We start from the raw sequence: 16,990 nt of genomic DNA, 5'->3' as shown, positions 1-16,990 counted from the left end.
TTTAAAAAAATACAGGCTTGAGTTAAAGTTGCTTCACCAGGATAAGATACCAATGAATTGGTATCCTTTCTAGGAAGTCTTTCTAGGAGCAAATTCCAAGCCATGTTTCTTTGCTGATTTGCAAGCAGAGCAGGTATTTGGTATTAGATGTGTTACTTATAGGACCAGTCCCTTTACCATCAAAATCCCCAACAAGGTTTCAGTTGATTGATCTTCATTAGAGGAATAGACAGGTCGGTTACACGATAAAAGATCGTTCTGAAGAAGGGAGGGTACTTTTAAGAGAAAAGGAGAAGTTTGCACATCGTTAAAGTCTAAGTGAGCAATGCAATAGTTCAATAAATTAAGAGTAAAATAAATGTATAAAGAACTCTACAAGGGTTGAGGCTGAAAGCAATGTTGAATGGCACTTTTACCACAAGGCAAAAGAGGAGGGGGGTCATTCAGCTTGTTGATAGTGTTCACTACTACAAGTGTACATGGCATGGTAGCGTGCAATGAAACCACCACTAATGCTAAATGATATGGTCTATATAGACTTTAAAACCCCATTTTCCCACCATTTCCATTTTCATTAAAGGCCTCAGCAAGACGAGGCTGAACAACGTTTAGTATGAATTAGATTAGAAAGTCCAGGTGCTGAGCTGGATTTCGTGCTGTCCAGACCTGTCACCATTTTGGTAAGTCATGAAAAAAAAAAAAAAGATAAAACAACTGAAATGTAATCTCAGTTAAGAATCTAAATGTATTTTACTTTTGAAAATGCAGGAGTTGGTTTGCTTAGTTGCCGAACAAGTTATGCAACAGTAAAAGAAACCTGGTCACATCTTTTTTTTTAAATATGTTGCTGGCATCATACTCAAATGTAGGGTTTGATACATTTAACAATGCATATTTAATTAGCAGTTTATCACTTGATTATAGTTTACAGAACTATTTCGAGTATCCTAATTGAAAAATGTTCCCATGTATTGCGTTTATATGGCGACCTCTCAGATAATCTCACATTTTTGTTTATTCAAACGACATCGTTTATCTGAAAATTCCCAGCTGAATGAATATTGACACTCTTGCATATGCTAGTTGAGTTGTTCTATTCCAACATGTGCTTACACACTGTGTCTGGGGCATTGGGGTGTTAATGGATTACCGAAAGGTGTTGACTCAGGGGTGTGTGTGTGTTCATGCGTGTTTGTGTGTGTGAATGGGGGTGGAACAGTCCTCAAAGTGTGCTTGCAATCTAGTTCAGACACCAGTCTTGAGCTGCCATTTCTTCTTCATTCTTCCTCTGCCACACTTCTGCGATCTATCTCCTGCTTTCTCATTTTTCTTCCTCTGCCCTGCAAACTCTGTCTTTGCAATGTCTCCTCTTTGCATTGCCTAACAGTTACCTACCTTCAACATGGATATTGGAGGACTGACCACTGTGGTAGCAAATTCTGCGTACATCAATGCCCGTGGAAGCATCGATGGCTCTAACCCAACAGCAGCTCGGGATAAGAAGTATCACTCTCGCCTCAAACTGCCCCACATCACTGTGTGTGAGGGCTTGAGGGAAACCCTAGATTTGGCTTTTGACTCAGTCTGTGTAGAGCAGCCAATTGGCAAACGCCTCTTTAGGGAATTTTTGAATGCAAATAACGAGTATCATGGGGCCTGTCGTTTGTGGAAAGACATCGAGGAATATGACTTGGCAGAGGACTCTGATAGGGCAAAGAAAGCTTCAAAGATTTTTCAACGGTACATGGATTCATCTGCCAAATACTACTGCCCATACCTGCCTGAGGATGTCATAGCAAAGGTGAAAGAAAACATGGAGGCTGCTGGGGATGAACTGTTTGCTGATGCATTAGCCAAAACACTGGAATTTCTGCGCGAGGCCCCCTACACTTTCTTCCTAGAGAGCATGTACCTGAAGAGGTTCCTGCAGTGGAAATGGCTTGAAATGCAGCCCATGGATGCAGACTGGTTCCTGGACTTCCGTGTGTTGGGGAAAGGTGGATTTGGGGAGGTGTCTGCCTGTCAGATGAGAGCCACTGGAAAACTGTATGCCTGTAAGAAACTCAACAAGAAGAGGCTGAAGAAGAGGAAAGGCTATGAGGTGATTGGCTCTATTAAGATACTTCTTTAGTCACCATCATTACAACTGCAGAAGTGCACCTTTAGTGAGGTGGCAATGCCACAAGTTGGAAATACTTTTCATTTAATGCCTTTGAAACTGTGCTTAAACTATCACTTTATGATTTCACCTGGTTCAGACTAATTTGTACAACTTTTAAATTTTTTCAGTCTGCAAAATGAAAGTGACCAGAAATCATTGTCAGTAATTGGCAAAATAGGGCTCTTGCTTTCTGGTATAGTTTGTGTTGTTGCTGTTATGGCTAGACAGTAATAAATGTACACAAGAAATAGATTACTCATTATGAAATTGGACTTGGAAAATTGGAAGCCGTCTTAAGTAGATTGCCCTGCTTAAGATAACTTCAATGCATGCAATGTACCACAACATGAAGCAATCAGTGATTTTCTTTCTTTGCATGAGATTTCAGGCAATTACATGGCTCCTTTTTTAAAGACTTTTCAATACATCGTGATTGGTGTAACAAAGTAATTTTATTAGCTTTATGCATTAGAGAAAGTGTTGCACGCTGAGCAGGCTGCAGTGGTGCTAATCATCTTTGTCCCTGCCTCTGTCTCATTTAGCTTTAGCCTGCAGAATTAAACACTGAGACAGGATAGAGTGATTACTGTGAGCTTTACTGAAAAGCTCTTCTGAAAGGAACTCCTTGGCACAGTTATATCTTGCCCTTGACTTGTCTGGGGTCATTCTCAAAAATGTACGTTCAACCATTTTCCAAATGGCATGTACATGACCTTTGCCCTCCACATGGCAGAGACTCCCTTATAGTTTCCCTCTTACAATGTCACTTCAAATGTCAATCTTCAAATCTGTCTGTCCCGATCTCCTCCTGCAGGGGGCGATGGTGGAGAAGCGTATTCTCGAAAAGGTCCACAGTCGCTTCATTGTGTCGTTGGGGTACGCCTTCCAGACAAAGGAAGAGCTTTGTCTGGTCATGACCATCATGAATGGAGGAGACCTCAAGTAAATTCCCATCCTTAAAAACCCATGCAGGACCACACACCTCTGATCCCATTCTTCCTTTTAGTTATTGTAGCTTAAGTTATAATCCCTGCAATTTTAGAAAGCAGAGTGTCTCTAATGAAAACAAAGTGTACATTAAGTCTGTAGACTAAAAATATCTGAGAGAGAATTCAACAGTTACCCCATAGTGTCAATATTAATCTTTACCAGTGTGTGTTATTTATAATACTTTGCATGTTTGCCTATTTAAAGCAGCTGAACTGGACAAGAATCAGTTTATGCAAATGGGGCTACCCTCCAGAAACACACTAGGCATCAATTTTGGGGCAAGAATATTCAGAAATGAGTGTAAATATACCAACTAGTTAAGAATTTAAAGAAGGAAGAATTTGACAAGATTACGTTTCCATAATTCATGTAAAATATTGACTTGTGTATGATAAATGTCTGCAGATTTATACATCTCCATATGATGGAGCCAAAGCTCATCTGTTCTCTGTTCCTCAAAGGTACCACATCTACCTGGTGGATGAGAACAACCCTGGCTTTGATGAACCCAGAGCCTGTTTTTACATCGCGCAGATCATTCAGGGTTTGGAGCATCTCCACCAGAAAAGAATCATCTACCGTGATCTCAAACCAGAAAATGTTCTGCTTGATAATGACGGTAATAATTTATTTTAGCTGAATCCAAGTGATCCGGCCATTGCACGTGTAGAATTAATTGGCTGATTCTTGTTCTTCAAAATAGGTAATGTGCGTATATCTGACTTGGGTCTCGCTGTGGAGCTAAAAGAAGGCAAAACAAGGACCAAAGGCTACGCTGGGACACCAGGTGGGTGTCATATTTACTGAGACACTGGTACGAAATTTCAGTCTAGATTTCTCAGATTTTTTTGGTAATTGGTTTAATTGGGATTCTTGCAGGGTACATGGCACCAGAGATGCTAAAAGGAGATAAATATGACACCTCGGTGGACTACTTTACCTTGGGAGTAACTTTGTATGAGTTCATGTCGGCTAAGAATCCATTTAGAAACAGAGGGGAGAAGGTTAGTATCTGAGTTGCATGTTGCAACAGAAAGGCTTTTACCAAATAAATAGGAGGATCAGAGGTTGTTTGTCTTCTGTTTAGGTTGAACGTGAGGAGCTGAAGGAGCGCATGCTGACTCGTGAGGTGACCTATCCAGACAATTTCAGCGAGCATGCAAAGTCGCTGTGTGATGGGCTGCTAGCCAAAGATGTCGAGAAGAGGATGGGATTCAAGAATGAATGCTGTGATGAAATCAGAGCACACCCATTTTTTAAAGACATTAACTGGAGGAAACTGAACGCAGGTACCACTGGTTTTTCTCTCACTTTGATCGTTCAAACGCTAGAAAAATACTTGTTCTGTTTTAGTGAAACTTTTTTTTATCTTGCTTTTCTCCCCATCTCAGGTATTCTACCTCCTCCTTTTGTCCCTGACCCTAAAGTGGTGTATGCTAAAAGTCTGGATGATGTTGGGGCTTTCTCCTCGGTAAGGGGGGTAAACTTGGAGGATCCAGACAAGTCCTTTTTTGATGAGTTTGCCTCGGGGAACATCTCCATCCCATGGCAAGAGGAGATGATCGATATGGGCATTTACGGAGAGCTCAATGTTTGGGGCCCTGATGGCACCATCCCGAATGATCTCCGCAGGGAGTCCATCCTAGAGCAACCAAAGTCTTCAACATGCTGCGTATCGTAAAAACACTGAAGCACGCAGAGAATACGCAAAGCGTACAGTGTACAGACTTGGATTTCTTTAGAGCATGCTGTATGAAGACTCTAAACTTCAGGACAGACAGTCTGAACTTTCTGACCACATGTTAAGACATTTTGAGACTTAAACACAGGAAACAACAAGAACAGAGTGGAGGTGGCTTTTCAACTTGGACTCATGCATAGATTTAGGTGTAAAAAAAGAAAAAAAAGAATCTAATTTGTCTTTGGTCTTTTCTCCTCATCTTCACTGTCACTCTGCTGTCTCACCCATTTATTTTGTGTGCATCTGCTAAGTTACTGCAATGCTTTTATAGGTTTAAAATTTTTTTTAAATCCCATTTTGGATCAGGGGTTTAGTGACCTGGCATCTGGTGTTGACAGTGGCATGTTAACTATGTAATATATTATTTGCCTATACTGCATGTATGCTGCTATAGAATGTCATTTAATGGAAAGAAAAAAAAAAACACATTTTTTTTTATAGATTTTGAGTTTGTGGAGAATATTTCTCAATGGTTCATTTGACATGTGACTCTTTTTATGAACAACCAACAGCACCTTTGGTAAATGTATGTGCAGTTTAGATGTTCTGAGGTAAATAATATAGAAGACATGTTTATAGCAAATTGGTTTATTTCCAAAAAAGGGGGGAAAAAAATAAAAACTTGGTTGAACACAAGTTGGATAAATTCGGAAATGAATGTTTCAAAAAGGCACTGGCAAATAAAACAGCTTAATCATATGGAAACTTGTGTCAGAAGCTTAATTTCTGCTTATAGTACTGTCCAGGAATGTCCTATCAGCACAGATCTGAACTAGAAATAGAGGCCCTTAAAGAGTTTATTAGTCCTGCCAACTCCCCTTAAAATAACCTGGATCCCCTAATTTCTCCTTACTTTGGCTATAGGGTAATCCACCTATCCACCATTGTTTCTGACAAACAAACCAAACAAGCAGTCATAACAGCATTAATTTCCCGAACTTGTTGGGATAAGAAAGTTCCTGTTTCCCTTGAAATGTTAATCCAAACATTTACCAAGTTAGAATACACTCCCTTTAATCTTTGTCATTCCTTTGCTGTAGCCTTGTATATCCTCACCTCCTGCTGCGGCAGCTCAGTGAGCAGTGTGGTGTTAAAACTGCTCTTGAAGCACTCTGTGAACTGCAGGTCTGACTGGAACCGGATCTTGTTGGCCCACAGTAATGTCGTTCTGCTTCCCAAACGGCAAAAGTGATGCATGGTTTTCAGCAGGTCCTCGAGGAAGTCGTGGTGATAGACTACATCAGCTGCAAGCACGTAGTCGTAGCGGTAAGATGGGTAGGGGAAGTCTCTTTCCAGGTTCTGACCCCAGGAGAGGGCAGCCACCTGTGGGGTGTAACGGGATCGGCCTTTGGTATTCCGCCGAAGGTTGAAGGTCAGATTGGACAATATTTCAGGCAGGTCAGTAGCTGTCACCCATGCACCTGGTTAAGAAGTGGATAGAAGAGGTAAAAACTGAAGTTTTTGCTCTTAGTTGATGCTTTGTGATGTGAATCTTAGACAGACCCTACTTTAAGCTTTAGCTATCACCAGGTTTGATGCTGCTATTTTGAAAAAAGTTCAATAAATAGAAAGTACCTTTTTATTATTTGTTGTGAATCAGCATCCATTTTTATGAGTAATTTTCAAATAATTACATTTCAGCAAAGCTCCAGTATTTGTCATCTTACATTCCCAGAGACAACGCTATAGGAGAATTTAGTGAGTTTCAAATACTGGCCTCTGGCTTTTTGTGCAAAGTTACATATGTGTTAAGAACCTTTTCCATAGTTTTTATAACTGGACGAAGTTTCCTTTCATTTTATATCTGTATTGCAAGAACTACAGCTGATTGCCGTTAATAGATGGATTTATTTTAGCTCCTATTTTAGAGTAGGAGCAAAAGAATCATGTGTTTCCAAACAGGAGGGGAACCATCTTTAATTCAGCCATTTGGTGATTAGTAGAAATGATGAAACGCAATGTTAGTCCTGCCAGAAAAAAATGATGAACATGAGTGCTAAAGACAGGGTAGGAGAGATATATTTGATGTCTAATCTGTGCCCTGGAGCTCACTTCATGTGAGTTTTATGCACTTTTTGCTGTCAGAAAATGTAAATGACAATAATATATGAGAACCTTCATTCCCCACATTGTAATACATGCAGGGTGAGACGCACAAAGCATTCGTGGAAAAAAGGAAATTTTCAGCTATGCATTTAAATCTGGTCATTAATTACATAAAAGTTCTTCAGTGAATGACTCTCATGGATTCTTTTAGGGGTCTGTGGAGAAAATAGAAGGATGAAGAGAGAAACAAAAAAGGTGGGAATTCCCTTGAGCTGCACGACTTTATGAGATAAACATTTAATGTAATAAATCAACAGCTTTCTTCCACATTTAATGGAGGGGATACAGGGTGACAACATCCATCTCATGACCTCTTTATCTTTACACTGGCCTGTTGGCAATGTGAAAAATTTGGACGTGGGTGGGTAGTCATGGTCATCTAACAATGAATCTCAGTGTTTTTAGTTACATCATGATTTTTTTCCTTGGATTCTATCACCAAGCTCAAATGTAAATTTAGAAAAAATACACATCATTGGCATCATGTTCTTGATCAAAAATGCATTATTACAGCATCTAAATGTAATGGCGTTGAAGTTTTATGAAGTTTCACACAGTGTAAAAACAAGGAGACTTCATGATGAAAGCACATACCGAGTAGACTGGCCACTATAGAGAGAAGTCCAGTCCCAGCTCCAATCTCCAGCACTGCTTTGTCCATCAGATTGTTTTGTTGCTGGTTGTTCTCCAAGAACTGGCACAAAGCTATCGCCTTTATAAAAATGGAAATTCTCAGTATCACATTTACACTAACCTGGTGTACCTGGTAACATGGTGGGACTTACCCCAGGCCAGATCAGAGCACCGTACGTATCCATAGACTCGCGGATGCTGATGTCATGACCAGCAAAATAAAAAGACTCTTTTCCCAGTGCATAGTAAACACTCGGCTCCCAGATGTTCCTCCTGTCCAGAGCCTCTACCGCCATCACTTGTTGGTTTTTTAAAGCTGCACACATGTGAAGCACAGTTGTGGAGCACTACTGATCAGAGTTGCATAACTCAAAGAAAAGAAAGTTGACACAGAATGTGCAGCTTGAACACACCCTTGCAGGATGAATTAAAGTTTACCATCATCTGTGTTTCCCACCAACAGCTGTAGATTCCCATCATGCTTCATGGCATCCTCCTTTCTTCTCCTTCCAGGATTCTCCTGTTGAACGGACTGGCTAGCTGAAGACGATTGCTCCATGAACTCTGAGACATGAGAACTTTACATGTCACAAACATGTGGCAGCAGATGCTGAAGTATGCTGGTACCAGTAGAGTTTATAATAGTGAATCTTTGAACAAAACTCTACTGGTGTTGAAAAAAAATCCCACTTTACTCAACATCCTGAACTCCAGTTTACACACCCTGATCAGGAACACATAAATTGCATTTAACAAACATTTTGACTGTTGCAGATGCTCTGGCAAGCAATTTCTGATTTATTTTTAGCATATTTGTAGCTCAGTTAAAGTTGGAAGGGATTCAGGAAGCACTAGATTTAGTCAACCAGTCTGCCACTTGATTCTGTCCTGGAGCTCAGAGACACAGCTGGCTAAACCTTGAGTTTAAGTAAGCAACACAAAGGACAAGCCAGTTTACTCTTTACCTGAAATGGAAATCAAATTCAGTTGGACCTCAGTCTAAGTATAAAGAATACAGGTTATATACCTTGACATTTTTTTACAAGAAAGTGAAAAAAGTATATATTTTCTTAATTTTTCTTATTCATTTAAAGTAAAGCAGTTTTAAATACAAATTTTCAAAACTATGAAGCATACCTGTAGGAAGCTGTAACCTCCTGCTTTTTCCTGTTGCATCTGCTCTGTTGTCTGCTGGGCTCCTGTGTTTATAGAGGCAGCATCGTTGGTGACACACCCCAAAGAGGAGCAGGGGTCAACAGAGCCAGAGATTTAAAGTCTCTGGCAGACAAGAGATACAATCCTGACTCTTTCCAGCACTTTAACATCAACTCCTGCACTCGTCTGCATGATGCAATCCCAACTGTAGCAACTCAATTCAGCATTTTTTCGGTTCTCATTATTATTTTTTTCCATTCCTTTCCTCCTTCAGGGTCCAGATATGCAGGTTTAAGTTAGGATTCAGGTAGAGCCACAAGAGCATGCAGCTGAGGAATAGATCCATTTAGCAGGAGATGCTAGGCTTGACTTGGAAATACTCTTCCATCTTTAATATCCTCATTAAACTGTTATATTTCATATTTTTAAATCAACTTTAGATATGCCCTGTCTTATACTGTGTCCTTTCTTCCTTCTGTTTAATTTAATCATCTTACCAACCTAAATCTACTAGATTTATTATCATCATCATCATCGTCATTATTATTATAATTATTATTATTATTATCATTTAATTTCTTTCTTCATTTTTTGTTTTAGCAGTTGAGTAAAACACACAAAAAACAAACAGACGTCTCAGAAGTGAGATCAAATTATACAAGTTACCAAATTTTGAGGTATCTCCAACATCCATACATGCCTTTTATTTTTACAATTGCAGCAGTGGCCTAAACTAACTCAGATACATAAAGCTGAACCCTTCTTTAAAGATGGTACAGTATCAGTTTAGAGTTTTTCTTCTTTTCTTCTATGTTATTCAGCAGCTTTCTCAACTGCTGGCTCTCCCAGTCTGTGACTGCTGGTGTTGAAAGACCCAGTTATGGGTCAGTCTTGATTTTTTTTACTTACTTCTCCATCTAGCTTGAGCTAACATCTTCTTTTACTTTTGATAACTTCTAATGTCATCAGTCCCCCACAGTGCACACAAAACCCCCGACCTAGTCAGTTGACAGTGTTGATTCTTTAGATATTTACATAACATACAGGCTGTCTGAAGCCTACTTTACAAGACTGTTGGTGATGCTCTGCAGATTCACCGCAGCCATGACATTTGTAGCACAAGTGGACTTTAACCCATCAGTCAACTTAATAACAATTTTATATATATTTTCCACAGTACGACCATCAATCAGGACAATTTAAAACACACACTATTTAATTTCAATATGAATTTATTTGAAAAATGGTGTAAATGCATTTTAAACATAAAACAATTTATTTACACAGCAGTGCCATTTACGCCACAGATTAGAGCTGGTTCGTATAACTATAAAAGGTTGCTTGGAGCTGTTGTACCACCAGCAGAAACTCAGCCCGTCAGGCACATTTCAGGACTGAGGGTGGTTACAGAGGTATGTATGTAAGTTAGTCTGTTCGGCTTTAGGTGAGAGGATTCACAGCTTTGGTGAATGAACCCAAATGCACAGAGGAGCCAGCAAACAGCTGTTGGTGCTGCATGAAGTCGGAAAATGGCTTGAACTGACAGATGGTAAGCTGCAACACTGAGTCACTCTCATCTAAACAGCAACACTAATAATCAGTCAAGGCTTTAGGGGATTTCCATCCCAACAAAGCAGCATGATCTCCACAGGAGGACTCCATCCAACTTTATTTATTAATCTCTAGTGATGAAATTTAATGTATGTACTCGACTCATGATGACGACGGACCAGGTCTGAAGATGTACAGAGTCTATGAATGTGAATCTACTGTAGATGCACAGTTTGCAGCACAGTTATAGAAAATATCTCCACAGTCAGACTCGAGATGCGTGTTCATCCCTGATCTCTTAATTCCAGCAAAAGCCACTTTTCCTGGGGTGCAAACAATAGTCTGAAAGGCACATGTGCTAATGATGGCATCTCTCAAACAATAGCTTATATAAGGCTGTGTTATTTGAATATTGAAAATAGCAAATGAGCTTGTACATGGTGGTTGTGGATGTATGCACAGGTGGAACAGTCAGCGAATATAGCGGAGGGATAAAGACTTTAGAGTTGGTAATCCTCACCTCAGTGTCCAAAGGTCAGAAAAAGATTGTGTATAGGCCAGTGGAAAAGTGAGTCACACTCACACACAGCAACATGTGAGTTGCAGCAGGCTTACAGTAGCCTCATATGCAACAGGAGTGTGTGAATACATCACTAAAGGGGCACTAAGCTCTAGTAATTTGAAATGGTAGGTGAGTAATGGTATACAATAAGTCTAGATGCTTCAGTAATTGAACACGTATTTGGCCAGCAATGTTGATGCAATCTTGTTTTGGAAAGCTGAGAGTCGAACAGCTGTAACATATTGCTCTGATGGAGCTTTAACTGACTGGTGCGTAGGCACACTTGCAGAAGTTAATTTTCAAATAGCAACAGCAACTTTGATAAATTTGACTTTATGTGGGTTTGTTCTAATATGTGGCATGATGGCCTCTTGCTTTGGCAGGGCCTGCTATATTTGCTATGTTAATCAGAGCCACAGGGAGCACCAGGGTAGTTTTCCTAGGAGCTTTTAAAACCAGCTGTTGGTATCTGCTTTTCCTCCCCCTTCTATGTTTTGCTTCATTGGCAGTGATAGTTTTGGTTTTACACTTTACAACACCCAATCAATACCTCCTATTTGACATTAATCCATCAATTTATGCTCTGATAGTGTTGATTTACTGATCTCATAAGTCTTGGTATGATATGTTTCTCATTTTTGTGAATACATTTGTGACTTTTTGTCTCCTTGTTGTTCATGTTGTCCTTGAGCTGGGTCAAGACGATGGGTCTTTAACACCAGATATCTGGTGGAGACTGGGGTAAATTGAAAATGGATTCCACATGTCATTTAGACATGATGTATCGCTCTTGATATTGTTATTTTCTCTAATGTGGATGGATTTATGAGAAGATGATCAGCCATTGATGGTTTTTATTTATTTATTTACTTTTAAGATTTGTTTTCTTGGTGAACAAAAAGGAGTATATCTGTATTCACTTAAGATATATATATATTTTTATTTCTATGAAATTGGTGGGCAAACAGTGATGGAGATAAAAGATTCCAGGTGCCATGAAGGTGATTGCCAGTGCTAGTCTAATCAATAATTCCATTTTAAACATTTTCCTTTGGGTGATGTAAAACCTTTGAAAGGTTTTATATTGCACAAGTTGTATTGCTAATCATAAAAGTCAAATTTTTTACACTCTGTAAAACAATACTGCTGTGACAGCCCATCATCTTGAGTTTCATTGTTATTCCTAACAAATGTGCCTGGGTGGTTTATTGCAGAATTTGCTGTAACAGAGACATAAGAGTGGCTAGGATTATTAAAGCAAGCCTTTCCAGGCCTTGGCTTTCTCTGTGCAGCCATCTTTCTTCCACATGGTAATCATAACTCCTCAGTTTTGTTTTGCATCTAATTTCCACATGAATTTACAACTATCCAATATGGACTTTCTTTATTTCCACAATTAATTTTAGTTCATTACCATTAAATAAAGCCAGTTGGGCCTTTTAATTCCTATTTTGTGGATGTATACCATTGGAGGATAAAGTTTTAAGTGTGTGTGTGACATTACACAAGGCTTGTATGAATAAAGGTAGAGTATGTCATTGAAGAAGTGCAATACACTTGAACAGCATCACCACCTTACAACCTGCAGGAATGTTGGATTTAGTGCAGGACTATACAGCTTATAAGCATGCAGCTGAAGTTTGAATACGCAAAGTTTTAGTTTTCAAATTTTTGTTTTTACTAATCATTTTACTGCATTTAAAAGTGCACAAATATCCTGCTAAAAAACATGCAAACAAACATAAAAAACTCTTGAACTCTTGAACTATGAACGTGCAAAAGTTCATAGTTTTTGTTATTTAAGGCAGAAATGCTTTTTATTTGTTCTTTGTAGTTGTTCCAGCTCCGAATATTTCATGTAGAAAAAAATTATTTAAATACAAGATTTTAACAGGAAATTACAAATTGTTGTGGTAAACATGTTCTAAATTTAACTCAGTGTAAAAAAGATACTTTCACTACTTCACCTCCAGGAGGTTTTACATGTGTAAAATTGCTTTACAATGGATAATGCCTTCTATTACACAAATATATGCTTTAATAATCTAAAAATATAATCAAATGTTGCAAAAGAAATTAGCTTTTTCTGAACTGCATGAATGCTTCAGTTTACTTATGATGTATTATTATTAAACTATCAGTATACTGATGACAGCATATTCAACCATTGCACTGATAAACATTGATGTATAATTTAAGTGAGTTATAATAGTTGCAAGCTACACCCAAAACATGGTCTTTATTATCATAATATGTGATGTTACATTACAAATTGGGTTATAATCTCTTTAAGCCCTCAAAGTGTGTATTCAATCATGTCTTCATTAATACCATGTAGGAAAATAAAAAAAAAACTTTAAAATGTAAAAACAAAAAAAAACAAAGGTGTGTTATTTATGAAGAACTGATCTACATAAAATCCTCTCGCCACTCTGCTTTGACCATGTGTGGTTTGATCAAATATGACTGAAAGAAAACAAAAGAAAATTTCATCACATTCAAATGTTGCTGAATCCTCATTGGTCACAGGAGCGTGACATCAACATATTTACAATAAGCCCCACCCACTCACAACAGTACCACTTTTCAACACTTCAGTAGAAATTAACATGAGTGTCATTCAAATGATGTCATAGGAAATAGAAATAGTTGTCAGAGATTGTGGGTTTTTGTGTGTGTGTGTTTTGGGACATGATTTAATGTTTATTCACTAATAAGCGTAGGAGCAGATGAAAGGTTGAGGTTCCCAGCATGTGAAGTCATTAAACTTTCCATTTCCTAACAAAAGAGACAAAAAGAAGGTAAGAAATTCAGAACCACAATGTTTAACAATAAAATGTGATAAATAAACAAATGAGCAATTGTACCTGCAAGAAAAACCTTTAAAAAATTGCAAAAAATCTGCCATATTGGCCATTTAACAAGATGTAAATGCAGTTTTAAAAAAGCCAAATGAACATGTGAAGTCAAACATGGTCATTCATACCTAAAGATAGCACTTCCAGACAGTCCTCCACACCTGACGTGCTATTTGGCTCCCCTGACAGCCAGTCATCATAGCTCCAGTGGGATCCATCCAACCAGACAAAGCTGTTGGTCTGACAGGTAACAAGATAATAATTTATTGCAATTATTCTTCAAAGCAATGACATGCAGTTTTTAATGTGTAGTGAGTGATTTGGTTTTCTCAATAGATTAACACCCCTCCGCGCCCTGATTGAAAATACTTACATCCAAAAATCGAATCCCTCCAACCCATGTGCGTGTATAATGTCCGTTTTCCTTCAGAATCAGATCCATCAGTTCTCTGTGGACATGTTGACTTGTGATGGAGGCCAGGTGACCTTTAGGGAAACTCTCCTGGCAAAAAAAACTACAAGGAAAGAAAGAACTTGGTGGCAGTGGGTTAAGGCACATTATCATCAGGGCTTACTAAAGAAGCTTAGAAAATCTTTATGTTGTATAAGGAAGGATACATCAATACCTCAGCATCTGCAGCTTTCTTTGGACCTTTGATGAAAAGGTAACACTTCTCCTCAAGTAACACACCTGGACAATGGCGCCACCCTGTGGCAAAAGAGTGATATTACAATATTTTAATCTTTCTGTTTAAATATTGCTTTTATCTGTTTTTAATATTTGATTTTGTAATGTTTTTCCTCATGTGTCTCATTTAAATTTTAGGACATTCACTCAGATGTTGTTATAACAAGAAGGGATTTCAGCCTCCTGGAGAGGATTTGTGACTGTTTTAAAACACGTGAGCATGTTGTCTTTAAGAGTAAAACCGATGGTTAATGGGTGAGCACTCATATTACCTATTACTATTTTCAACTTACCCTGGTTGTCTGCTCCTCTCATTAAGGCGTTTTGTTCACTCTGTGACATTACATCAGTCTGAGGACCTCCTTGCACTCGTTGCGCCTCAAAGAATCGTGCTGGTGATTTTTCCTCTCTGGTAGCCTCTCTTCTTGCTTCTTCCAGCATCATCACATACTCTTCCTCATCCACTGAGTCTTCTTGTTTTTCATACCTCATCTCCATTCCAGCCTCTTCTTCTGGGAAATAGTTTTCTGAAAATGACATCTGCTGCCTCGTTATGTCCAGTGCTGTCTCGACTTCCAAGTCAGTGGCGTCTGGCACGACATCTTGATATTGAAGGGGCTCTTCAATCATCTCAGGATCCATTTCCATGACTGTTTCTTCTTTTAAAACATCATTCCTCTCGCTCATGAGCTCCTCTTCATCCTCTGCCAAAGCCTCAGCAACAGGATTTTGTCCTTGAAATGTTGCCCCCTGTCTTCCTTCATCTTCAATCAGGTTATCGTCATCCACTGGCTCTAACTCCATGTGTGACACACCCATGGCTTCATATTTGCCCTCCATGTCAATGTACCTGTCCTCTATCACCTGATCTGGGTTAATTTCACTCTCAAGGCTCATTTGCACCTCAGGCTCCTCTTCAGTTAACAAAGACTCGTCCTCAGGTTCAAGCTCTATTTGAACATCTGGCTCCACCTTAATCTCTGATTCCACCTTAAAATCTGGTTCAGCTTGAAGCTCTGGCTCCAACTCTTTAGCTTCTACCGCAACTGGCACCTCTGGCTGTGGTTCAACCTTTTCCTCTGTTCCAAACTCTTCCTCTACCTTCACCTCAGGTTTAGCTTCTTCATCTTTCTCCATGCTCACTTCCTCCTCAACCTCTGCATCCACCTTAAAATCAGGCTCAGCTTCAAGTTCTGGATCCTTCTCAAGCTGTTGCTCCATTTTAGTTTCTGCTTCAACCAGCATTTCTTGCTGTGGTTCAACTTCTTTGTCTACTTTAACCTCTTGTTCCACCTTAGCCTCTGGCTTTTGTTTAACCTCCACCTCTGCCTGGTCCTCCGTAACGTCTGGCTTCACTTCAACCTCAAGTTCAGTCGTACTCTCACGCTGTATCAGTTTGACTGGAGACACTTTTTCCTTATGCTCTTCTAAGCTCAGAAAGGCCTGTGGTGCTGGATTCTCCGCCACCACATGACCCTGCACAGGTAAACGGTCTCCCAGCAGAGGGATGGAAATTTGCTCCTCATCAGGATGCAATACTGGTATTCCCAGAGCCACTGCAAACAGGAAAAAGTTTTAGTTTCTGAGTTCATCAGGCAGATTCCTTTACACTTGACCAGGGATGCCTTTTAAGACAAAAGATTCTTGAATACAAACATGTTAAATGATCTCAGTCTTTTCATGGTGGAACTCGTAGACAGACTGTTCAAGAAATTTTGACAGCTACTATTACACTGACGGACTTGGCATCGGGGAAGTTGCTTGTGGAATAATTCTTCCATACTGGCACCCAGTTGTAATTTAGCAAAGGTAGTAAAAGTTCACTGCAAATACCAAACAATTAAAAAAGAAGAAACAGACCATTATAATAATATAATAATAATAATAAGTACTACAAAACTATGATTCTAGCATTAAAACAATCAAAGTAAGTTAAAAATCTTGGAGTCATTTTCTAATTTGGGCCCTACAGTTGTTCTCCCCGTGGGAATCATTCTTGTCTAAAACCCGAGTTCTGAATCTCACATTAGAAATGTAAACAAAGATTTTTGTTTTTCTCTCAAGCGAGTGCAGAGCAGTGCATGCTTTTATTACCTGAGGGATTTAAAATGATAATAATCTGTTTTCTGAGCTCCCAAGCCAGATTATTTCACAATAACTACTGCTTAAAACCCAGCAGCACAAATGTCAACTAAAATAAAAAAGAAAAAAACAAACTGATTACATTACATGTTATAGTCTAAGAACTGATTTTAAGGTTGTTATTGGTTTTAATCTCAATCCAAATCACTATAAATAATAGTTTGATTTTAATTAATCTTTATTTGTTTATGGTCTTTTAAGTTTTCCCTAACTACCTCATTTGATTATTTTTATTTTTTCCATATTATGATTATGGCCATTTCACACCCTGTAGGAATTTAATTAATGTTTCCTCACAGAGATTTCTGAGATTTCTATGCATATTATTAACTAGTTCAAACATCCTTCAGTGTATTAGGACTGCGGTGGGATGGAGTGAAATATGTTGTTCTTAATTTTTTCC

At 38.8% G+C, this 16,990-nt stretch overlaps 3 protein-coding genes across 3 annotated transcripts; 1 reads left to right on the top strand and 2 right to left on the bottom strand.

The window, feature by feature from the left end:
* The first annotated feature begins 1,247 nt into the window (after positions 1 to 1,247).
* On the top strand, positions 1,248 to 5,617 carry LOC121649754 (rhodopsin kinase GRK1-like). The gene is made up of 7 exons (XM_042000799.1): positions 1,248 to 2,101; positions 2,976 to 3,103; positions 3,613 to 3,770; positions 3,855 to 3,938; positions 4,031 to 4,155; positions 4,239 to 4,440; positions 4,543 to 5,617. Exons 1-7 carry the CDS (start codon positions 1,403 to 1,405, stop codon positions 4,830 to 4,832), a joined length of 1,686 nt encoding a protein of 561 aa, XP_041856733.1. The 5' UTR covers positions 1,248 to 1,402; the 3' UTR covers positions 4,833 to 5,617.
* Positions 5,618 to 5,655: 38 nt separating this feature from the next.
* Positions 5,656 to 8,190, bottom strand: mettl21cb (methyltransferase 21C, AARS1 lysine b). The gene is made up of 4 exons (XM_042000800.1): positions 8,070 to 8,190; positions 7,784 to 7,947; positions 7,593 to 7,710; positions 5,656 to 6,313 (listed from the first exon to the last, which is right to left on the bottom strand). Exons 1-4 carry the CDS (start codon positions 8,188 to 8,190, stop codon positions 5,916 to 5,918), a joined length of 801 nt encoding a protein of 266 aa, XP_041856734.1. The 3' UTR covers positions 5,656 to 5,915.
* A 5,409-nt stretch (positions 8,191 to 13,599) lies between these two features.
* Positions 13,600 to 14,208, bottom strand: LOC121649941 (lectin-like). The gene is made up of 3 exons (XM_042001080.1): positions 14,131 to 14,208; positions 13,886 to 13,997; positions 13,600 to 13,677 (listed from the first exon to the last, which is right to left on the bottom strand). Exons 1-3 carry the CDS (start codon positions 14,197 to 14,199, stop codon positions 13,610 to 13,612), a joined length of 249 nt encoding a protein of 82 aa, XP_041857014.1. The 5' UTR covers positions 14,200 to 14,208; the 3' UTR covers positions 13,600 to 13,609.
* Positions 14,209 to 16,990: the final 2,782 nt, after the last annotated feature.

The sequence above is a fragment of the Melanotaenia boesemani genome, chromosome 12 (genome assembly GCF_017639745.1).
Source record: "Melanotaenia boesemani isolate fMelBoe1 chromosome 12, fMelBoe1.pri, whole genome shotgun sequence".
Lineage (NCBI taxonomy): Eukaryota > Metazoa > Chordata > Actinopteri > Atheriniformes > Melanotaeniidae > Melanotaenia > Melanotaenia boesemani.
This window is presented reverse-complemented; position numbering and strand designations above follow the sequence as displayed.